The sequence below is a fragment of the Micrasema longulum genome, unplaced genomic scaffold (assembly GCF_059751315.1).
Source record: "Micrasema longulum isolate JH-2025_06_02 unplaced genomic scaffold, ASM5975131v1 h1tg003096l, whole genome shotgun sequence".
NCBI classification, from domain to species: Eukaryota; Metazoa; Arthropoda; class Insecta; order Trichoptera; family Brachycentridae; genus Micrasema; species Micrasema longulum.
The window spans coordinates 120,807-145,897 of record NW_028280196.1 but is presented as its reverse complement, the minus strand read 5'-3'; the positions used below and the strand labels follow the sequence as shown (position 1 = coordinate 145,897).

The following is a 25,091-nucleotide window of genomic DNA, read 5'->3' as shown; positions in this document are numbered from 1 at the left end:
GGAGAGATACTGCAAATAAATTATATTTTCGTAATTTCAGCATATGTTAATTTGGTTTTTCTTTTATTATTCTTTCCTTTTCTTTTATTTTTCTTTTCTTTTTTTCTCATGGTCATGTCATACCATATATATGTGCTATAAACTATTCAATAATTAAAAAAGGAATGGACCCCGCTTAGACGCTGTAGTCTTTGTGAGCATTTTTTCCAATTCATGTTGTGGCTTAATTTTAAGATGTATTTTCTTAAAGTGTATTTTTGTAATTATATTTCTTTGTAAATAATATACGTGGATGGAAAAATAAACAAATAAAAAAATAAAACAATGATCAGAAAAAAATAACCACAACTATTGTTTGATTCACAAGTAATAATAATGAGACAAGAACTAGTTATATTTGATAAAGTAAAATAATAAAAGTTCTTTCTTTCTAGAAGTTCGAGGATAAAATGTTGGGACTTGAGCGAGAGGAAATTTACTTTTGAAGAAACTTTTGACTTCGGGTCCATTACTTTCTTGTCTGTAATAAAAATCTCGCATAATTTAGAAGTATGGCCAAACAAAACAAGCCACGCCATACGAAATATTATATATTTGATAAATTTAAGGAATTCATAAATTAGAAGTTTCAAAAATTAAAATTTATAATTCAAGTAAAATTTTAATAAAACAATTTCTTTTATCATCATCTACCAAGGGTTTTTTCATATGTCCTTTTCAGACTAAGATGTTCGGGTACTTACTTAATGTGATGAAATAATAATAATAATAATAATAATGGTTTATTAACAAAAATTACAATTTCTTTATCTACTACATACATACACACTTAGGTAATAGATTTCTCTGGATTATGTCTAGTCTGCCTAACTAGGTACAACCTGTTTTAAGGCAGACATTTTTATGCAAAAATAAACAATCACATGACTACTTACTAGTTAATTTATTATAAAGTTTTACAATAAATATACCATTTATTATTTTAGAATGTTTTTTAGTAAGTTTTCCGATTTTTCTCTACCTAAATCATAGCTACAAAAGCATTCGATCGAACCGTTATGTTTTTGTAGTCAAGAAAAACAAAATGTTAACCAATTTGTTGCTGGCCAACAAACCAACTTCCGCTTGCGTTCTATGAAACATAGTGATAGGGCGTCTCTCTAGGTTACGCATTATAACTCTGAGATAATTAATAATAATTAGTTTAAACTCGATCACTTTTGCTCAGTATTTCAGGCTGAAATATACGCTATTAGAGAATCTATAGTTTACGTTTTAAAAAAACCTCCTAATAGATGGAAACAAATAACGATTTGGACAGACTGTAAATCATGTATTCACGCGATTGCGGATCGTAAATCGGTGAACCCAATGGTCATGAGTATACGAACTGATATCCAGATATTAATAAAAATCGATCGCTAAATGTGTACATTGGCTGGATTCGAGGACACTGCGGAATAATTAGCAAAGAAAGAGCTGACAAAAAGGCTCGGGAAGCAACTTAAAAAAAAACAGTTCCTGATTTTGCTGACTTTCCAATAAGTTTTGCTAAGAGAAAAATAAGAAGCAGAACTTTACTGCTCTGGGATGATCGCTATTTAGCAGAACCCACAGGAAAGGTAACAAAAATGTTTTTTCCATCTATTTACCATGCTTTTGAATTCAGGAAACTGCAGCGTGCAGGATACGAACTTACACAAATCCTGACAGGACATGGCGGATTTATGAGCTATTTACACAGATTCAAAATATCTGAGATCAACACTTGCCCATGCGATGATGTTACTCTCCAAGATGTCTTCCATCTTTTGATGCATTGCCCCTTTTTTAGTCTGCAGGGAATACAACTGGAGGCGCGATGCAGAAGTCCAAATGAGGATTTATACGATGTGCATGTAGTGATTAGTCATAGGGACTTGTCAAGAGAGGTAACATTATACATGACAGATATAGTGAAGGCAATGAAAGGTATCAATGATAGCGGGACACCAAATGCCGAACACTCTTCAAGTGGATCGGAAGATCTGTTGACGAATTACAACGGTCCGCCTTCTCCTGACGAGTTTTCTGTGGTTTCCTCGTCACTAGAGCAAATGCGGAGAAGCTCTTGAAACAGGTCACAGCCGGAACATCTCACCGATCCTTACATAAAATAACTAAATAAAGTTTTTCATTGAAGTAAATATAATATAAATATTTTTTTAAATAAATAACTATCGCTTTGAAGTAAATATAAACCTTGTAAATTACAAGCAAGGTAAAAGAATAATGCAACTTACATATAAAAAAAATAAATTAATAATAATAGAATATGAATTCAGAAAAGAAAATCTATTTGGTTAAATGAATGTAATGTGAAAGGGTTTATAAGTAAATAAAAAAAAATAATATCATTACATTGTAGTTACGATACAGGCTTATTAAAATGATTTAAATAATATTTTATCATGTAATGTAATAATGTAAATCGTATTTAACTCTCGTGAATAACAGATAACACGTTATCTATATGACATTATCAACTGAATGATAAGTTTTTAATGCCATAAGAAAATAGCGTTTGTCTATTCTATAGCACAGTATGACAAGCGCGGGACGCTACAATTATTTGTAATTTTAAAAATATAAGAAAACATAAGCAGAATGGTAAATGTTACTAAGTGTGTAAAGTAGCCACATAAACCTGCCAATAACAGTTCACAAACTTGTAAGAATATGGAAAATTCTGTTTTTAAAATATTATTTTTAAATTAAAAACACTTCTTACTCATTTTTTGTGCAGTGTAAATGGAGGCTAGATTTCTAAACGTCCGTACGCTATGCAGCTGCAAGACGTGTTGTTATCTAGCTCATATATATTTATTAAAATCAAACTTTAATGGAAATGGGTAACTAGAATCCCAACCAGGTGTCCCAACGCATAGGTATGCGCTCTGTAGCTGCAAGGCGTGTTGGAATACTTATTGTACAGCGCCCTTGAGGTGATTTTAACAAAAATTGCGCTACATAAATTATCCTAAACAAGTAAATAAATGGAAATTCGTTTTCCACCTCTGTCGTAATATGTTTAAAAACATGTTTTTATCTATAAACATAATATTATATATCTGGATACGCTCAATTTAGAATACCAATGTATTGCCTTATGCACCATTAGGTGGGAATGGGGAAATTATGATAATATTTAAACATATTTTACACTTTATAGGCCTACCACACACTCGACGAGTGGCAAGGGAAGTAGCGAGGAAAGGGGGCAGAGACGTAGTGTGGCAGCACTACTCGTCATGCCGCACGTCATGCTTCTCGTCGTGCCCACCGCGCCCTATTTTGTCGGTTTTTGAGCGCGAGTCAAAGGACCGGAAATATGAGCGCGAGTGGCTGGCCACATAATCACGCGGCCGCAGTACGCCTCGAGCGCTCACACAAGACGCACGCGTCATTTTTGAATAACTCATATTTCTGTGTATGCCATTGATATAATTAGCTATATTAAAATGCATAGCTCGCACGCTGTCACAGTTTCATTGTCCATTGCAAAGAAAGACAAATGAAAAGTGCGGAGCATCGCGATTAATTGCGCGAGTAGAGCAGTGTGTGGGCGGAGAGGGCAACATCGGGCGAGAGGGCGGCAGCGCGAGGAGCATGAGCATGAGCAGCGCAATGAGCAGTGTGGCGGGACAATTAATTGATACATGAACATAACTACTACAATCCGAATTGGTATACAGAGGTTTGTATGAATAGTATTTTTTTATAACTTTATTTATTATTTTTTTCCGTTATAAACAAAGAAAAACAATCAAATAACGTGACCTCACTGGGGTGGGGTTACCTGGGCTGAGGTCTTATTAAAAATATTTATACATGTGAGAATAAACAAAGAAGACTTACTAAACAGAGATAATTAACAAAATGATCAGAAAGTTTTAAACACTACGTATTTAAGTTTGAATTTAATTTATGTACACCTTTATTATTTATATTATAAAACGTACAATAAAATAACAAAAACAAAACATTAACTATGCATTTGTGGAGCAGTTTATTTAATATTGGTTTGGGCGAATGAGACCATTATATTTGATAAATGTTTACGAAATCCAAGTAGCAATTAAAAAATATTACTAAAATCTTTTTGATAGTGACAGTTATTAATGTTATTTATAAAGATGGTGTTTAACAATGATCAACAATTTAATTCATATTAATAATAATAAAGATACCAGTCAGATGATGAAGCTTGATTTTCCCAAATTGTGGATTTTAGTATCACTCGTCTTTGATTTCTAAATTTACAATTACAATGAACTTTTTCATCAACTTCCATCAAAAACTTTTACAAATAAACTTACTTTGGAGTACCCCAAGGATCTATTTTGGGTCCAATATTATATATTTTATACATTAATGATTTGTCACTGTACGATTTCAAGGGAAAATTTATTATGTATGCCGACGACATTGGACTATTCTATAAAAATCAAACAGACGTATTAACAAACAATGACATAAAAAAAGACCTAACTATGTTGACTAAATGGACAAACACAAAATTACTTACACTTAATGAAAAAAAATGCAATATTATCCATTTTGAAACTAGAAAAAAATGTCATAAAGTAGATGCTTATATAAAAAATGAACGACTTACTGAAATTGAACATGTTAAATACTTAGGACTAACAATAGACAGACAATTAACATGGATAATTCATATCAACAATTTAATTAGCAAAGTGGCGACATTATCTAGTATTTTTTTTTTTAAATTTGGTCTAAAATCGGAAAAAATTCTAATGTATGAAGCCTATGTAAAAACTTAAATATGTTTTACGCAACTACTATGGGGAGCAGGATATCAAAATGACATAAACAGACTACAAAGACAACAAAATCAAATATTAAAGTTAGTGTATGACCTTTCCTATCTAACTGCAACTTGAGAACTTTTTAAACAAACTAACCAATTAAATATAACTGAACTCTTTCAACTAGAATCATTGAAATTTGTCTATAAATTAGCCACTAATGTAATTTTAGACGAAAAACTAAAACTTGTAAAAAATTGTAGTCAACATGGACATAATACGAGAATATCAGAAAAATATCAGAACCAACTTTCTAAAACAAGACAAGGACAATCAAGACTAATGAACCAGGGACTGAAATTATTCAATAAACTACCAGACAAAACTAAACAAAAGACTCAGACAAACTTTTCAAAAGATGTAAAAAATATTATTTTGAACAACAGAGTATGAATAAAAAATGATTATATTATTTTTGTAAAATGAATGTAATAATCCGTATGGGTTAATAAATAAATTTTTAAATAAAAAAAAGAAAAAATAAAGTAAGGTGTTGTATGTTTCTTTAATTATGTTTTATTACTATTTCGGATGTATGATATTATGTATTGTCGCAAAAATGTTTTCTTTATATGTTCGGTCCCAAATGAATTTTTATTTAATAATACCTGGGAATATAATACGTACTATATGTATTATTTGTGTTATTTATAATAAAAAAATAAATAAATACAGCTAGCTAACCAGAATATCACGCAGTAAATAATCTAATCATCTAATTTATTAAAATAAGAGATATAAAGTGGCAAAACGAAAGTATTATGGGGAATTATATTTTTTTGGTAATATACCGTAATTTACGATAAAATTCAGTCATTTTGGGTAAAAACGAATATGACGTCCTAGTTTTAAATTTTCAAATAAAGGTACTATTTTATACCTGTAGCTTTGACATAGAACACGTTACATGACAGTAAAAACTAGGTTAAGATCCGTCAAGTTCTTGCTAGCCGAGATTTGCTTTCGTGCCTGCGAGGTATTCCAGTCATTAGGTACTTTTTAAATAAAAAATGTTTTGACGTTTTAAAACTTGAATCGAAAGATGTAGAATCTTTAGTAAATTAAGTTAAAAATTACAATATACATTAAAATATTAAAAAAAACATCACATACCTCTGCAAAAACGTCGTGGAATAGCTGATTTTATCTATTAAAAATTGCCTCTGGTTCAATTGATTTTTCTGAATAATATGCAAACTCTCTCTTAATGTTCCTTCCAAAGTTCCTATTAATGTTCCTTCCAAAGGAATAACTTTCTTCTTCATATTCCTCTTGTTTGATCTAATTATAAGCAAAATTCATATTTATGCCGAACTTTTAATACAAATCTTACAAACTTTTAATTAAAAATCATTAAACATAGATTTATTTGCGAATAATCATAATGATGTGCGACGTTTGCTTTCGAAATAATTCGTAGTGTTTTTTCCTAACTTTGAATTTACATTAGATTACTGTTATTTTATTTTTTATTTATTTAATAGCATAATTATACATTTTACAATTTAAAAAAAATTTCACTTGTTATATTTTTACTAAAACTAAAATCCCACCAAGCCACTTTTTGTAGCTTGTTGGTGAAGATTATATTTATACTGACTTAATAATATTATTTACATTTATAAAAGCAATGAATAACAGATAAAAATTAACAGCCGGAAATATCAGAATAAACATGTTTATACAAATAATAATATATAAATGTATTTTTTAAATATCAGAAAAAATATGAAAAATTAAAATATTTACAACTAAATTGAATAAACAGTATATCAACTCATTAGTTAACCCGTAAAAAAATAATTTGATAATGATCCTTAAGAAAAAAATAAGTTTAATTAATTTACTTTCATATAATTATGAATTCTCTATCCTTACCTCTGTTTTGTATAAATACATTGAACTCCTTAATAAAGATACCAGTCTCGAAGATGTCGCGAAAGCGATGAAACCGGTCACTGGATATTCCAAATTTGTGGATTAAAGTATCACCCGTCTTTATTTCCATAATAAAAAATTAAGTAAGACCCTTAGAGTAGTTAGACCCTATTTTTGTGACTTTGAATAACTTGACTTTTTTCAAGCACAAAAATAACGGAAAAAAAAACAATTAAATAGTTTCCTAGTTCGTAACTAATAAACATTACCCTTAGGTACGGTCACATTTGTTAAAACGATGTGTTTCGGTTTGATAAAAAGCCGATTAAAAAATAAAATGTTCCTCGGTAAAATTACCATCATTTACATTTGTAAGACCGTAAATTATCGGTATTTTACCAGGCGTTTTGATAATTTTCTATCTCTTATTAAAATACGTAAGTTATTCAACCTAAGGTCCCTAACAAATTAATGAAAGACCGCGAGCGGCTTGCGGACCGCAGTTTGTCCTTATCTGAGTCTGCGCAGTGAAAATAACGCGTGGTATGTTATAATTCTTATTACTAAAGTTAGTAGGGCTCTGGTACATAGTGAAGAGCGTACAAATAAGATATATAAAGTTTAATTAACAAGTTTTCAACAAAAAAGTGCTTCTTAAAACAGTAATCCATATTAGATGTACTGAATAATAAGTTTTCCATATTAACGATGTATTTATGGTGTATGAAAGTGCAATATCTCAGTTTGACATGTTTCTGAAAAAAACGCAGTAGAAAAAAAAATGTTCTAAATATGTTGCAACAGAGATGGGAAGATTTTTGAAATGGGAATATGGAAGTTTAGACCTGTCATTGGCTGGTTTAAGTAGCTACTTTACACACTGTTTAACATTCACCATTCTGCGTATGTTTAAACATCCACATTTCCTCAACTATTCCATTTGTTGAAATGTGGGTTTTACCTCATCAAGCAAGAGCAATAAAGGAGACGTATATTCTGTGCTCAGGGAAGTCATCAGCAAAAGATGTCCACTGACAGGGGCATCCGCAATAGAAAACCTTTCTTCTTCGAAAAAAAATCCTCAATAATTACAGTTTGAGTGGGTATAAGTCGTGGCAAAAGTTGGTTTGTAGCCATTAGTCTTTGGGTAAGTCTGCTTCTTTTGGGGACCGGCATTGAGTGTCACCTGGGGGCGTTCTGGCGCTTCAGAGAGTAGATGCTCACGTTTCCTATCACTGTCGACATAAAGGGGTTTGAAATGGGTGAAGGATTTATTTACTTATTTTATGTATACTTCCCCTTATCCCTACCTTGTAGATGATGAGGGGAGGTTTTAGGGCGACAGTGAAAGGGACATTGAAAGTTGTAAATGTAAATATTTATTCGCGCTTTTCCTTACTGAATTTGGTTAGTAGAGGAAGAAATATAATCAATTCGTAATAAAAAAATGAAAAATCGCTTGCTTGTATGAGTGAATCCAAGGAGACATTTAGTCTTTAAAACGGATTCGGGTATGTGGTGGATGCTTTCAATGTTGAAATGTGAGTGAGATGAATCTCACTATTGAAAAACTGTTTTCAGGCATTGCCACTAGGCAAGGTGAATTGATTCAGCCGGATGAATCTCTCCCGCGCGATAAGGGTTTCAGCTCTTTTACTTCATAAAAGTCAACAGATGGAAGGGTTGAGAAAATGTAGATGTTTAAACATAGGCAGAATGGTACGCAGTGTATTGGCACTCCAGTTGCAGCGCATCTGCATTATTTTTGTTTTAAGTATAAGCTAAGGTGATCAGTCTTACGCTGCAGGTGCCAGTGCAGAGATAATGAAAGAAACGACGTTTGTGGAGAGTAGAAAAACTCACGAAGAATAGAGAAGTTTTATAATAAAATATGATAAATACTTTTTTATGACAGTGGAATCTGACTGAGCTGAAGGGAAGATGGCAGTTTTTGATAAAAACGTATGAGAAAGGTGAGTTGCACATTTTTTAATCTCCATCTTGACGTAACAAGCTGTCTTGTACATTATTATTTAATCAATAATCAGTGTCGGGTTACTAAAAGAATATGAATCGTAAACCTTTTTGAAAATCAGTAATTCCAGAAAAGAAACGTAAGCGTGAAGAAATAAAGTGCAGTGAAATTGATAAGGCCGAGGATAAATTAATAAAGTGACACAAATAACAAATTAATGTGTGTTGACAGTTGAAGTTGACAGTAAACTTAATAATATCACAAGCGTTGGATGCGCGCGCAGATCTTGGTTCAAATATTTGTTGAAAAATACGACGTGTTGTAATTTTTATGAATTTGACCACAGATTTCATCCAATTTGTGTTTTACACAATGCAATATTCGTTGCGTCAAATCTTGCCCAAGATTTTGTACCATTTTCTGTTAATAGTCAATATAAATCACTCCTTGGACGCAACTACAAAGTTATGTCCTCACGTTTGCTGACAACTGCCATTCTAGTCAAGCTATATTTTAAGTACTATAGTAAATCGGTTTGTTTATCTATAACAGGACTGCATTCAACGGGCATGCATATATAATAGTACCTAAAATTAGAGGATACTCATTTTTGGCAAAAAAAGTTTGTAATTAAATGTTTACAATTAACATTCGTTTTTGTCGGATCCTAATCAGAGTTTTTCCTCAAATTCCTTTTTTTTTTACCTATTTTTTTCTTTGTACTGGATTTTGGTAACACAAAAATAATATTAACTCACATTGATATATTTTTAAAATGTATTCGTATCAGAGCTTCGCAATTGCGCCGCTAGGGTTACGTCAACAAAAATAGTATTTTTATTTGAATATGAATTATTTAAGGCTTTGTTAATCATTCTTGAACAAAAATTTACCATTAACAAATTACAACAGAGATGGAGAACATGTTAACGCCTGAAAACCAACTGGTCCAAGAAGAAGTTTAAAATTTAAAAAATGGTTTTCAGGCGTTGCCTAGTATGTGAAATAATTCGATCAAATGAATCTCTTCACAACAATAAAGGTTTCAGCTCTTTATAACTTCACTAAAATGAACAAATAGAAGGATTGAAGAAATATGGATCTTCAAACATAGGCAAAATGGTGAATATTACACAGTGTGTATAGTGGCCACTTAAACCAGCCAACAACAGGTCATAACCCCTGTAAACGCCTAGACTTCCATATTCCCTTCTCTAAAATGTTATCCATCTCTGTTGCGATTTATTCATCTTAATGATTCCCTAGGGGAGGACATCTAGTCTTTTGTCTAGAAAAATTTGGACAATCTCTAAACATTGAAATTATTATCAATCAAAAGTGACCTAATTCGATTTACAATCTGTGTCCGGGAGGTTTTCAAATATTTTCATGACACAATCAGGCATTTTCACCTGGCTAGCGGTCGAAGAATGACTAAGTACGAAATTAGGCATTCATTGAGCGTCTGGGCATCAGTTAAGTGTCTTCATTTTTGAGGGCGCAGGGCGCGTCTATGTATTACATTAATTAGTCGATGGTTATTAGTTCCAAAAAGTTATATTAAAACATCTAAAACTAAAATCTTTCAATGGTTTCGTCAATAAAGGATCTTGGCATTAATTTAGATAGTAAACTCTCCTATCGTGAACACATTGATAATATTGTAAACAAATCTCTCAAACTTCTCGGTTTTATCAATAGAGTGACGGCGGACTTCAACAATATTAATACCATCAAAACTCTCTATTGCTCACTAGTTCGACCCCATCTAGAATACGCTTCTCCTATTTGGTCTCCATTCTACAGGACTCATATTGACCATATCGAGTCTGTCCAACACCGTTTTCTAAGAAAAATGGCATAGTTGCTCGGATTACAAAGGGGTAAATAATCCTATTTTGAAATAGAGCAATCTCTTAATCCGTCTTCATTGGAGAGACGTAGAACTGAAATGGACCTTATATGCATTTTCAAAATACTTAGTGCTGTACGTGATGTCCCATCTCTGTTGCAATCAATTTCTTTTCATGTTCCCAACCATGTCACCAGAAGTCAAAATCTGGCTATTTATAAAATCTTCTAAGAGCAAGTTTTGTTTTTATGCCCCAATGTCCAGAATGTGTAGATTAGTCAATTCATCACACGACTTGGAATTCTTTGGGATAGATCTTCCAGCTTTTCGTAGATCTCTTCGCGACCAAACAGTGTGGGATGAAGTTGGATTGGCATGGTTTAGCTCGAAGTCTTATGTCTTTCGTTTTTATGAATATATTGTATACCGTTATTGTTTTGCTCTTGTTTGTCTTTGCTACATAGTTTTATGTTCTTTTTGTTCAGTTTCTTGCATTTATGTTTCTTCAAATTGGCCGTACATGTAATAAATAAAAATAAAAAAATTCCCCCGTTTTTTGACAGTTCGATGGATTTCATGATCGGCGGCGTCGCCGCCATGAGTGCAGTGATTTTCAGCAACCCGCTAGACGTAGTGAAGACTCGCATGCAACTTCAGGGCGAACTGCAGTTTAGGGGCCATTACGCGGTGCATTACAGAAGTGTGCCCCACGCGATCTATATGATAACTAAAAATGATGGCATTTTAGCCCTGCAAAAGGGATTGCTTCCTGCCGTTGGGTTTCAACTCGTTTGTAACAGCACTAGGTAAAAAACATGTTATCTTATTCACATATTCACCGCGAGATTATAAATAGGGTGTTAGACTTACGGTTTTATACCGAAAAGTCATTTTTTATGTCCGTCTGTGGCGAATTTGGTACAGAATTTCTAGTGAGTCTAAAATACGGTGATTTCACAAATCGGGAATAACAATTTATTTATTTATTTACATACATAAGCTTATTGTACATTATTTGAGACGTAAGTCCCAACTCCATGGGACTAAAAGTCTTGGGTCGAGATGGGACGAGCAATTAAATGACAAAGACACATGAGTATATATCATCACAAATACAGGATCAGAAAAAAAAAAAAAAAAAAAAAACATAAATATGACATATAAATATGTTTTTACAAACATATAAAAAACATCAATATGGTAAACATATAACATATATATATTTTTTAAATATTTTTACATTTGAGAATAAACAAAAATTGTACGGAAAAAAAGTGAATGTTTTTGCTTAGGTATTTAAAAACAATAATAAAAAAAGGGAAAATACCTTTATTATAATTTCGCAAAAAAAGTTGTCAACTGCGTTTTTAAGGTTGACGAAATTATGTACATAATGGGGGAATATTACAAATACAAATTCGGATAAAAATTTGTGAAATGGATTTTAAAAAAATAATTGTATATTCTATATCAGTGTCGGCCTCGTGGTGTAATTGTCAGCGCGTTTGCCTACTATGCGAGAGGTCTCGGGCTCGATTACCGACATGGTTGACATGAAATATTTATTAAAAAGGATGTTCCCACACCAGAATTTATCATAGTCCCTGAACTGGTACCTGAAGCGTAAGACCAATCATCTTACCTTCATGTAACAAAATGATCAAGATACGCTGCGATTCGTATATTAATGCAGTGCCCGATGCGCCATTAGGTGCGAAAGGAAATGATGATAATGAAATCAATGGAAAATGTTTTCTTTCATAACTGCAAAAATAAAATTGTTTTAAAATACGTCACACGTTTGGCCTTAAGAATTGTGACGTCAAGATTCATGATGATAAGATATTATATTTTAATTTGAAGGATCATAAACAAAAGTACAAAATCAATCGAATCGAGACGTATTAGGGGCGTGGACATCGCAATGAACCGTTTTTGCGGAAATTCAAAATGGTAAATTAACACTTTGTATCCCGGAGCCGTGTAAACACGTGATTATAACCACGCGTTGTGTCCCGGTCCCGTGTTTTCACGTGGTTTACAAGCTGTCTAAAAAAAGTGCATTTCATTGATATCTAGTGACTTTTGTTAGTACTTTTTCGCTGCTGGTAAACCACGTGAAAACACGGGACCGGGACACAACACGTGGTTATTATAATCACGTGTTTACACGGCTCCTGGATAAAAAGCACAAAAAAAGGAGTAAGACCCTGTATATGTGCGAACATTGCAATGTGGCTCTCCATAAACGGCAATGTTGTGCAAAACTATCATACAAAAATGTTTCAAAATATTTTTAATAAATATGAGAAGTGTCAATTGATTTAACCCAGAATTTTTATAATTATAACACTTTTAAGAAACCCTTCACAAAGCAGGAAATTTCACAAAAATGGGCCGGGCACAGGGTAAATTCTATGTGTATTTAGCCGGTACTCAGTGTTAAAAAACACTTTGTATGCTTATTTTAGGGTTTTAGGCGTTGCCTAGGCAGTTAGCGTTGCAAAATGGTTGAGCCGGATAAATCTCACCCACATGATAAAGGTTTCAGCTCTTTCACTTCACGAAAGTCTACAGATGGAAGAGTTGAGGAAATGTGGATGTGGTGAATGTTACAGTGTGTAAAGTGGCCGCTTAAACCAGCCAACGCCAGTTCAAAAACCTTGTAAATGTGTAGACTTCCATATTCCCTTATTTAAAAATATTTTCCCTCTATGTTACAATAAATTTAGATCTAAATTATTCTCTAAGGAAGGAATTCGGCCTGACTGCCAGCATTTGGACATACGCAAACATTGTTGTTTATCTTTGTTGAAAGTTAATTATCGCCTTTTTAAGGTTAGGAATCTACCAAACAGCCGAGTCGCACCAGCTGACGAAAAACAGCAGAGGCGAAACCGACACACTAAAGAGCATTTTCTTCGGCTCAGTCGCTGGAGTGACGGGCGCCTACTTTGGCAGCCCATTCTACCTTCTGAAGACCCAGATCCAATCCAAGTCTAGCCAGAGCATAGCTGTCGGGTACCAGCACGATTACAGAGGGTCTTGGCACGCCGTGGAGAGCATAGTCCGGTCTAGTGGACTCTCAGGGCTGATGAGGGGGTGGCAGAGTTCTGTGCTAAGGGCGGGCGTTGGTAGCCCTGTCCAACTCACAACTTTTACCAAGTGAGAAATATAAATAACTAAAGAAGATAACCCATAACTCCATTATTTTTTATGTAGCTTTATTATATCTGAGTACGAACGGGTGAAGAATCCAACTCTATGTTTGAAATAGAATTATAAGTCTGGTCAAGTGTTTACGACTTAGTGGGTATTCTCAGAAAAAAATACTGTAAAAAATACTGTATTTGATTAAATAAAGAAAAGTCTATTTTGTAGTGTAGTAGTTTTTGCGTTTGCCTTCCATATTTGAGGTACTGGATAAGATTCCTGGTAGAGTAAACGTAAAATATTGATTTTGAAGGTGGTTCTTTACTGTAATATATTGTTCCTGCAGTGCGATTTGGAACGCTCTCGCGGGGGTAGAGAAAACATAACTAGCACGTCATTTTTATATGTAAATTTATGTGTTTTTCTTTGATTTTTTTTTGAATTTATGTGTATATGAGAATATTTTCTTTATTTCACAGAAACAAACATTCGACAATGATATCATAACATAAAAAAGATGCGGTTTAAAGACGGCCAGCGAAGTTTCTAAATAAAAATCATACATATTAAATTGTGGTACATCAAAAGGTGTGATTATGTGTATTTGTATTAGAGTACGTGTAGAGGCGTGTATGTGTATTTGTGTGGGAGTAAGTGTTCAGGTGTGTGTAAGTGTGAGCATTAAATAGTAAGTGAGATCGTATCGCAGCCAGAAGCGTGTTAAATATATCAATAAATGAAAAAAAAGTATTTTAGTTGGAGCAAGAACGATAGAGAAAAGAGTGTTGTGCATAGTTAGTGCTACAGACTGGCAGATGGAATAAATACTTATTTCTTGTCACGCGAAGGGGACATAAAGATTAATTTTGGAGAGTAGGTTAAAAGAGTCTACTTTATTATCGAATAATTTATATTAATAGCATAATTCAGATATAGTGCGTCTATTTTCGAGGGTAAAAAATCCATTTTGTTTAGCCGATTTGCTGTAAGTGCAAAGCATTTGTGTGCATGCAGTGCATTTTATTTATGAAAAGAAAACAACAGCCATTGTAACAAAAAAAGCAATATTTACAAGTAAACCAAAATTATTGGCCAATTTATTTTATTTTATTTTATTTATTTTTACTTTTACATTGTTTGTATTCTTTTTTTTATACAGAATAATGTTCCCTCACTGGGGTGTCCCGTGCCGAGGGAAACATTTTTCAAAATGTGAAACACGCCTAAGATTAGCTATTTTACAAAGTTAAAAAAATTAACAAAATAATAACAATAAACAAAACGTAATTAAACCAATTAACCTAATTATAATTAACATAATAAACAATAAAAAACTAAAATATTCATAAACAACATAACCAATTATATATACACGGTTTTTCAGGGCCAGACCGCGAAACTTCAGAGGAAGATACCTCATGGTACACAGTGTGTAAAGTGGCCATTTTAACCTGCCAATGACAGGCCATAAGCTTTGGAAATGCAAAGACTTCCATATTCTTTTTTCAAAAATGCTTTTCCTCTGTGTTGCATCATATTTAAATATTAATTACTTCCTATGGAGGAAATCCAGCTAGTCCGCAAACATTTGGACATACTAATAATATTGTAGAAATCCTTCATTTTATACACGCCACTTTGCAACAAAATATTGGTAAAATAACAATTCTTTACAAATATCATCCCAACACAAAACATATTCCTCTTCGTTTAAGTAACGAGAGAGCCCCTTTAATACCCTTTCATCGTTCTAATTTTCTTGCCTCCTCTTTCACAGTAGTAGCTGTTCAACTGTGGAATAATCTACCCACTTATGTTAGAGACGCCCCTTCTTTATTTACATTTAAGTCAAGATTGAAATGTCACTATCTAAATATTTGATTTGTTCCTTTACCCTTCTTCTGATTTCCCACCCCCTCTCCACTCTTCATAGTATGGTGTAATTTATTTCATTTTGTTAATCTTTGTTTTTAATTTTGTATAAAATCGTAAGATTCAATATGTCCATGTACTTGTAATTTTCTCAAACTGAACGGTTTGGGAAGGTAGGAAGAAATTGCTTCAGGGCATATTGCCCGCCCTTATCTTTATATATATAATTTCTTTGTACGTGTGATGTCACCGAACTCCTCCTAAACGGCTTAACCGATTTACGTGCGGTTTTCAGAGAAATATAGATCTTTGCGCTGTGCGTGTTCGTAGATATTAAAATCTTCAATCCAACATGTAAAAAAGAAGTAAGGAGCATAAATGTTTAATTCGTCGATCTACCACGGTTGCATTTGAGGGGAATGCATTTACAAAAAAATCGAAAGATGTTGTTTTTTGTGTGTAAAGAAAGTTTGATTTTGAATGTTTACAAACAGCATTTGTTTTTTATAGATCTCAATCAAATTTTTTCCTTATAGGAATTAAAATTCCTTATAATTTCTACACATTTATTTCATTTTACTGGATTTTTGGTAGTACTAAAATAATATTAAATTCAATACATTTTTTAAAATTTTTATTCGTACATAAATAAGTACACCCCTCTGTTGGTGAGAAGACCGGAGTTTGACGTTTGAAAAAAGCGTGCCATATTTGAAAAAATATTTATCTTATATTTTGAAATTCAAGCATAAACAAGTACCTAAGTACCTACTTAAATTCAATACTAACAATGTTTAGTTTTGGAATTCAATCATTAAAAAGTATCTAGGTACCAACTTATCAATGAATGAATGTCTTTTCTAAGGTAATAGCAGGCAACCAAACTTTCGGGCAGGACAACGTCTGTCGGGTCCGCTAGTATGTTTATAAAGTGTTTAATAAATAAATAAAAAAATCCTCTACGCTACAAATAGACGAGTCATACATTCAAACTATCATAATATGATTCTAATAAATCACTACTCACCTATTTTAAGCATTTATGGAGGAATATACAAAAATATGCTGGTCGTGGTTAACTCAAAAATGCTGATTTTAAAGTTACCTGGTTGTAGTAATTACCCAACAAATTGAAGTTGACAAAAATGCTAGAAAAAGATATGTCGTACTGCCAGATGATTATTAGGCTGTTTTCTTTTTATTTTCAAAGGTCCAAGGACATGCTGAAAAGGAATAATGTTCTTGTTGATTCTCCGATTTTGGCGGCATTCGTGGCCAGCAATATAAGCGGAGTCGCCGTGGTCATGGTCATGTGTCCCTTTGACTGCATGTCGACCAGAATATATAATCAAGGTAAAGATAACTTTAAATAAACATTCGTGCGACATAATTGTGTTTTTAAAAAAACCGTGAAGCAAAAAAAAATGTTACTAGTATCGGATTTTGAGTCGAAAATCTATTTAAATACAATAAAATTTATTTTTGTAGTTTTAAATTAGTATTAAAATTAAAAATAATAAACAAATACAAATTTTAATAATCTCGTCGCTTTTATTTTTTTAAGTTTCGTTATTTAAAAATTACTCCTCCCGTGACGTCACATTGGTTAGTAGCCCTGTAGCTCAACCAAAAATAACTATCGACGTGCTTAAAAACATGCTAAACATTCGAGCGAACACAATGAACATGCTTAAGTTATCGCAGTCATAAGTCAACGCGTGTGTAATCTCTAAGTCAACGCTCGTGTCGGTTTGTTTTTTGTTTTCCTCGTAAATAAATACTGTTCATTGGTGAAAAATCGGCGTTTACTATAAAAAATAATACAATGTATTCCATTTGCAAAATAGACAGGAGTATCTAATACAAAAAAGTGAAAATTAAATGACAATTACTATGGTGACTGTTTTTCTTGACATTTGGCTTGCCAACCGCTGGCTAAATGCAATAAATAGCATCATAAATAATAAAGAAATAAATAAAAATAGCAGTTTTGGAATATTTTCCATATTTACACTGGTGAAATTTAAATATGTGATTGCGCAGCAGGATTATACGTCGCGAAACGTAAATATTTTGACATTTAATATTAGGTGTTCATGGATGTTGCATTGTGATAGCAAATACGATAAGTAACCATGGTGAGAAATTGTTATCACGTCGCTTATTAGCACAATTACTGTAGTCTATTTAATTCGGCATTACAAGTATACATTGTCCGTGATTTTGAAGAAATTGTCCGAAAAAGTTGGGAAAATATAGGCCATAGCTGTACGGTATGTTGCATTGCTTGTAAACGAAGGCTGATTTAGCTAATAATTTTAATTGTATGCTTTATTGATTGGCAGAGGAACTAAAAAGTTAAATCAGTAATCTTGTTAGACGTAAACATAAAACTGGTTCAATATAATCTGTATTTTCAAGGTAGAAACGTGATCGGATAAACCCATTTCTGTCCCCTGCGGGTAAAGGGACGCAAATATCCATCAGAACTCAATAAGGTACTTTCACAACAAAGAAAAGCATCGAAAGTGGTAACAGAATAGATTATGGGAGATTCAAAATGCTAAATGGTTTAATCAGGTACGAAGGTTGCTACTTAAGTTTTGAGATGTGGTAACACCAGTGTGAATATGTCAAATCTGACATTGTCATCGAAAAGGTTGCCATTTTTAATGGTACACGTACTCAGAACGTTTTGTCATACGAGTGATATTTGTATTGTTTACAGATACTTAGAAATTTTATTTTGTTAAAAAAATGGAACAAAATGGTGAACATTTTCGTGCGATGATTTTCTATGACTTTCGACGTGGATTAAACCAACAACAGTATGCTAATCAACTCGCTGCGACTTTTGGTGATGAAGCACCTTCTTAAACCACCGTGTTTCGCTGATTTTCTGAATTCAATCGTGGTTGCACTTCGTTACAGGACGAATTTCGTGAAGGTTGTCCAAAATCGGCTGTTGTGCCAGAAAAAATCGATGCTTTGCGTGAACTGATATTGCAAGATCATCATGTGACATACCGTGAGATTGAAGCATGCTTGGGCTATATTTCCACTCACATAAATTCAATATTGCATGAACATTTATGCACTATGAGCACCGGTCAAATACACATAAAATTTACCCCGTGCCCGGCCCATTTTTGTTAAAATTTATGTTTTGTGAAGGGTTTCTTATAAGTTTTATAATTATGAAAATACTAGGTTAAATCAATTGAAACTTCTCACATTTAATTAAAACTATTTAATAAGTAATTTTTCTATGATAGTTTTGCCAACCAACATTGGCCTTTATGGAGACCCACATTGCAATGTTTGCACATAAACCGGGTCTCGCTCCTTTTTTTGTGCTTTGCACACACCTTGCAGATTCGACAGGGTTTGTCTTTTTTCTCTGTGGTAGGGATAGCTATTAAAACATGCTTGGACATATCTCCTGACAACCTGTTCGGTGGATCCTGCAAGTTTCGCACTCGGAGTGGATCCGGTGACTGCAAAATGTGGTCTCCAGAAGGCGAAAAATGATTACTTAAAACTAAAGAACCTACATAATCTAACAAATAAACTCTATTTTTTTGTTGTTACTAAGATTATTTTTCTTATATAATATAAAAGAATTAAACAGAACACACATAACAAGGTGAAAAAATACTTTTTTTGACCACTTAATGGTCTTCCTGTGGATATTGTAATAGGACAAGAACTGGTCCAAGATGTCCACACCGCTCATATACTTATTATATTCCAACACACTTTGAGGTGTGTAAAATATCCCTCGTAAACAATCTTCAAAATCAAACGTCAACTGCAAGCGAAACTGGGCGAAATCGTAATGGTCAATGGAGGTCACAAGTGGCTGTGAAAAAAACATGTGATTTCAATCGATAAAAGAGATCCTTTCATTTACCGATATTGCAAATCAGATGACAGCTTTGGAATGGTTTGAATATTTACTATTCATAAAACTACGAAAAAGTACTAATAAAAGTCACTAGATGTGAATAAAATGCGCATTTTAGATAGCTGGTACACCACGTGAAAACACGGGACCGAGACCCAACGCTCGGGCGCACAATCACGTGTTTACACGGCTCCGGGATACAATGTGTTAAAAAGATTTGTTCGCGTTGGAAGGCTCGTGTCGATTGGTGCAAAAAAATATTAAAAATTCAATCGCGGTATCGTTGATAAATCCACCTAGTTGACGAAGAAGTACAGATATTGAAAAAATAAGATTTTCAGGCGTTGCGCGTTGTCTAGTATGTAGGTGAAATAATTCAATTAGATGAATCTCAACAATGTTTGATTATGTCCAAATGCTTGCAGACTGGCTGGATTTCCTCTCTAGGGAGTTGTTCGTATTTAAAATTATTTCAACAGAGAGGGAAAAAGTTTTCGAGAAGGGAATATGGAAGTCTAGGCATTTACAGGGCTTATGACCTGTCATTGGCTGGTTTGAGTGGCCACTTTACACACTGTGTAGCAAGTGATAAAGGTTTCAGCTCTTTTACTTCACAAAAGTCAACAGATGGAAGAGTTGAGGAAATGTGGATGTTCAAACATGGGCAGAATGGTGAATGTTACACAGTGTGTAAAGAGGCCACTCAAACCAGCCAATGACGGGTCATAAGCCCTGTAAATGCCTAGACTTCCATATTCCCTTCTCGAAAACTTTTTCCCTCTCTGTTGAAATAAATTTAGATGAATCTCACCCGCATAAATAAAGGTTTTAGCTCTTCAACTTCACAAACATCAACAGGTGAAAGAATTTAAGAAACATAGATGTTCAAATATAGGCAGAATGGTGACTGTTACACAGTGTGTAAAGTGGCCACTTGAACCGGCCAATGACAGGACATAAGCCCTGTAGATGCCTAGACTTCTATATTACCTTCTCTAAAATGTTCTTCATCTCTGTTGTAATAAGTAAAAAACCAAAAAACTTGTTAGCTGGGCAGAGTGTACAAAAAAATGTATATATCGTCGGTGTAGCGCAAGGTGTCATTAAGTTACAAATTCTTGTTTTTCGGCAAATCGCTTCCAAAGTTTCTATGCCTTTATAAAATACATACATTTTATAAAATTAATGACTTTTTCGTCCCGAAAACATGGCAAAAACCGTATTGATGACTTCATGTTTATTGATTTATTTTACACTTTATATACATGTACAATAAATATACATATATGGGCGGGCATATTGCCTTAAGGCAATTTCTTTCCACCTATATTATAAGGAAGCAAACTTTGAAATCTCCATTACGGGAGGTTTTTTTTTGCACAACAGGTCAGAAAGTCTAATAACAGTGGTGAACTACATCACAGAACACCCAGGCTTGAGAAAAATCACATCAGATTTTTGTGTCCTCACCGGGAATCGAACCCGGAACCTCCCGCGTCAAGCGTCTTAACCACTACACCACGGAGGCCGCCAGTTACTGAGATATTTGCGAAAAACTTAAAAAAAAGAATTGTGAGATTTTTAATTATGTTCCACCAACTCAGCGAAGAATGCTGAGTTTGCGGTGTCAAGTAGTATTATTGAAATCTGTTTTTGCAATATTTAGAGACGGTTTTGAATGACGCTATTATTTAGGTAGGTAGGTTTTTATGTATAGTTTATTTTGGCATCAATAACTAGTTTTCCATTTTTTGTGGAGATTTCTAAATTTGCATCTAATACCCCTCTTATGATAAAATGTATAAATAAATAAAATAAACACTTAAAAAAGACGAAGGGCTGAAATTTAACTCAACATGGTTCCCGATTCTAGGCACTACAAAGATGACATGGAATGTGCCGGCTGCCGACTGCGACACATATTGTCAAGGCATGAAAATAAAATAAACTTAATATTTTTGGACTTGCCTAAGCTTTTTTATCTGACCTTTACGATAACATTTGTTCACGTGTTCAGTTTTTCCCGGTGAAGGAAATTTACTTTAAGGGAGTTTTTACAAAGTCAAGCAGTCGACATATTTTTTAAAATCGTTTGTTTTAAGACAATTATCGGAATATCCCTTTAAATAAATATGTTTTTTTTTTCAGATACAGACGCGCTGGGCAGAGGAAAAACTTATAGTGGAATTATTGATTGTGGAGTAAAAATAATTAAATCTGAAGGATTTTTAGGACTTTACAAAGGAGTTGGTCCGTTGTATTTAAGGCTGGCTCCTCATACTGTTCTTTGTTTAATATTTTGGGACTATCTTAAGAATTTAGTTAAAAAAATGGAAAAACAAAATGCTCAAATGTAAATAATATTTATAAAATAAAATACTTAAAACGCGCCCCTCGATCGTGTCAATTTTTCGTATGACCAGATTTGAGGTTAGGTTTACTTTGGACCAAGAATAGCAGTTCTTTAATGTACGCTATAGGAGCTTCAACTATTACAATACAAAGGAACTACAAAAATATAAATATTAAAGATCTTAGAACTCGTAGTCAACAAATCACAAAATCAGTCTAGTTTTTATTTACCTGAGAACAGCCGAACGTATAAAAATTCGGCACATCCCGACCGCAGGTTTTGGCTGAGCTGAAAAGTGGCTCAAACTGGAACCGCAGCCGAAACTGGTTTCATCGACCGAAACAGATCGAAATTAGAGCCGAAACTAAAATTTACACTTCGGTCGGTCATAAATAATTTAATATAATATCTAAGGGATGTTTCTGAATTGTTTTGAAACCTTTAGGATGTATCGTCAGTTAAGTTCTTCTTCTTCTTGTCGTGCCTTGTCAGGCGATCACTACAGCGAAAGCATCTCGGTCCTGCGCTACTCTTGTATTCCGCAGCCAGAAAAACTGCTTATTGGATATACTCGCCATAGCGACTCCTGGGAAAAGGTGACCAGAGTGGTTTCCCGTTGCCTTCTCTGGTGGATTCTGCCGGGGTTACGTTCCTATAGCTAGTTGGTACTGGTTTGGAGGCGCCAGAAACTCGCCTTTCATCCTCTCGTTATCTGCTGAGATCACACCGTTATGAGTGCGATCCTATTGCCCAGGGTTCGCGACGTGGACGCCAACGAGTAGGACTAGTCAGTACTGTTGCCGGTGGAATGCAGATTGGCGTTCGCAGCATTTTATAGAATCACACCCTCCAGCAAGATATTTTATTTGTTTATTTATTCATATTTAAATCTTACAAACTATAATCAATAATAGAAATAATGTGACCTCACTGGGGTAACCCGCGCCGAGGACACTTAACAATATACGTGTTTTGAAATATTTTTACATTTTAGAATAAACAAAGAAGACTAGCTTAATAAACAGATATAATTAACAAAATATTTAGACTGTTTTAAAAACTATCTATATATGTATATCTATATTATTTATATTAGAAAACGCACAATGAAAATAACAAAAACCTTACATTTTACATTTGACAATCCATTTTACTTTTATGACTCACTGCGACTCTACTGACAGTTTGAATCTCAGTTAAGCACTAACAATGTGTAAATAAAAATTAATATTTTACAGGAGAGAAAAATAATTGCCCAAAATAAAAGTGATAAACAACATTAGCAGTATAAATTTTCGGAAGAAGTATTTAAAATCAGTTCATTGAAAGAATTAGAAACGCTTTCATGCAAAAGTTCTTTTAAATAAAGTATTTTTATGATTTCAGCACTGTCGATAAAAAATAGCTCTGATTTGACTTACGCACTGTTAAAACTTCACTGACGATATTGGGTTTAACGTTTCGCATTAGTTTCTTATTGAAGAAGATTGTAGCATCAAGTGTTGAAATGATACCGTTTTCCCAAGAGATTCTACATTTTAATCAAGTGGAAATATAGACACCATTGATGTTTTCAACTTTAGAAATATTCGATCGATATTTTCACCCCGTAGAGAGACATCAGATTCTTACACGAGCTACCCTAGGCGGGGGTAGATTTCACCCTCACGACCCACTTTTACAAGTTGCATAAAATGTATGCAAAGGTAACAGAAGGAAGGGTTAGGGGCTTGGAAATGTTTCCTTTCCACATTTGATACGGTTCAAAAACACCCCATTTTACTTGTTCAACCCCGATATATTTCATAAAATAAATAGCACGTGTATTCAGTATCTCAACAGAGATGTGGCTATTGTTTTAGGATGGAATATGGAAAAAGATGGATAACCAATGTTTGTGACTGACTTGTTTAAAAAACACTCGAGAGATCGATATATTAATTAATACGTAGGTACTAACTATGCATGAAACTCTATGATTCTGCGTTTACATTCCTAAGCCAACAAATTTACTTGTGAAATAGACATTTTTATTACAACAATTATTCATTTTCAAATGTTCTTAAATGCACTGTTTAATACTAATTACTAAGTCGTAATAAAACTTTCTTTTTTATGATTTTTTTTCTCTGTTTTTGATGCGCAATATTATTATTTTTTCTCTTTCAGAACTAATTTTATTTGTGATATTTTTATATTTATTTATTAAGGAAAAGCAACAGTTTTTATATGAGAATACTAAATATAAAAATAGCACATACATCCAGTTAAAGTTTTTCACAAATATAATGAGAGAACATGTTACACAGTAAAGAGAAAAATAATATATTATACAAGACATGAGAAAAAAAAGAGCTCGGAAGAAGGTTAAGGGATGAGGAAATAGAGTGGAGGAGTGGAGGAGAGGAATTTTCATAATACAGTTGACCAATTCAAAACTTTGATATTATAATAAAATAAACATAATTAAAGGAACATAAACTAATTACACACTGACAAATGTTTCATTTTACAGTGTTTCAAAAAGTTTTTTTGAAGTCACAAATTTTGTATTAAAAATATCTAAATGGGGACAAAGTAAATTAAATTTGGAGCAGCTACGATAAATAAACGAGTTTTGAACATATTTTTTTTTGGGCAATAAATTTTAATAAAAATGAATTTGTCGTGTTGTATATATATAATATAATTTAATAAATACATTAGGTAACGATAGGAAAGTTCTGTTGGTCGATTTATGAAATCAAATCGTTCTTGGCCTAAGGCGTTTCAAGTTTCAATCATATTTTTGTGAATTTAAAGTCTTCCTGTTTTAAATATTTTTTAACGTCAAGTGTCAGTTTTAATCGAAAAATCCTCCAGAAAATTGATTCTTCTTTATAATTAAATCTATCACCTGTTACTTCTTACTTATAGGCGCCGAATCTACAAGCGAAAGTAGAAATGAGATAATGTTATTAAATAGTTTTTTTTTTTAATTTAAAAATCTATGTGCGCTAATACATAATATTTTTTATTTTTATTCATTTAACTTTTTGTACATGATGTTATTTGTACATTGGCGGGCTTATTGCCAAATGGCAATTTCTTCCAACCAACCAATAAAATAAAAGTTTCATTTTTATAATTCAAGTTACAGAACATACTCAATAGAATTTTTTTTTATTAAAAAGATAAAAATATATAAAAATAGAAATAAACGTATTTACGTATGTAATGTAAATATA

The 25,091-nt window shown here is 33.1% G+C and overlaps 1 protein-coding gene across 9 annotated transcripts; it reads left to right on the top strand.

Annotated features, from left to right (window-relative positions):
• The first annotated feature begins 7,311 nt into the window (after positions 1-7,311).
• LOC148271103 (solute carrier family 25 member 35-like) lies at positions 7,312-22,015 on the top strand. Of its 9 annotated transcripts, none has more exons than XM_088241834.1 (6): positions 7,312-7,414; positions 8,560-8,725; positions 11,143-11,385; positions 13,418-13,744; positions 16,815-16,957; positions 21,660-22,015. In XM_088241834.1, exons 3-6 carry the CDS (start codon positions 11,147-11,149, stop codon positions 21,866-21,868), a joined length of 918 nt encoding a protein of 305 aa, XP_088097960.1. In that variant the 5' UTR covers positions 7,312-7,414; positions 8,560-8,725; positions 11,143-11,146; the 3' UTR covers positions 21,869-22,015. The 9 variants fall into 9 exon arrangements, with proteins under 9 accessions (XP_088097960.1, XP_088097958.1, XP_088097955.1 ...); XM_088241832.1 differs by having other exon boundaries at positions 7,328-7,414; positions 8,547-8,725; XM_088241829.1 differs by having other exon boundaries at positions 7,329-7,430.
• The last annotated feature ends 3,076 nt before the right edge of the window (positions 22,016-25,091 follow it).

Bases quoted from the DNA above. Each gene is read 5' to 3' on its own strand.
- LOC148271103 (XM_088241834.1), top strand. From the start codon at position 11,147: ATGGATTTCATGATCGGCGGCGTCGCCGCCATGAGTGCAGTGATTTTC. The intron at 11,386-13,417 runs GTAAAAAACATG...CGCCTTTTTAAG, and splicing joins CTCGTTTGTAACAGCACTAG to GTTAGGAATCTACCAAACAG. The intron at 16,958-21,659 runs GTAAAGATAACT...TTTTTTTTTCAG, and splicing joins GACCAGAATATATAATCAAG to ATACAGACGCGCTGGGCAGA.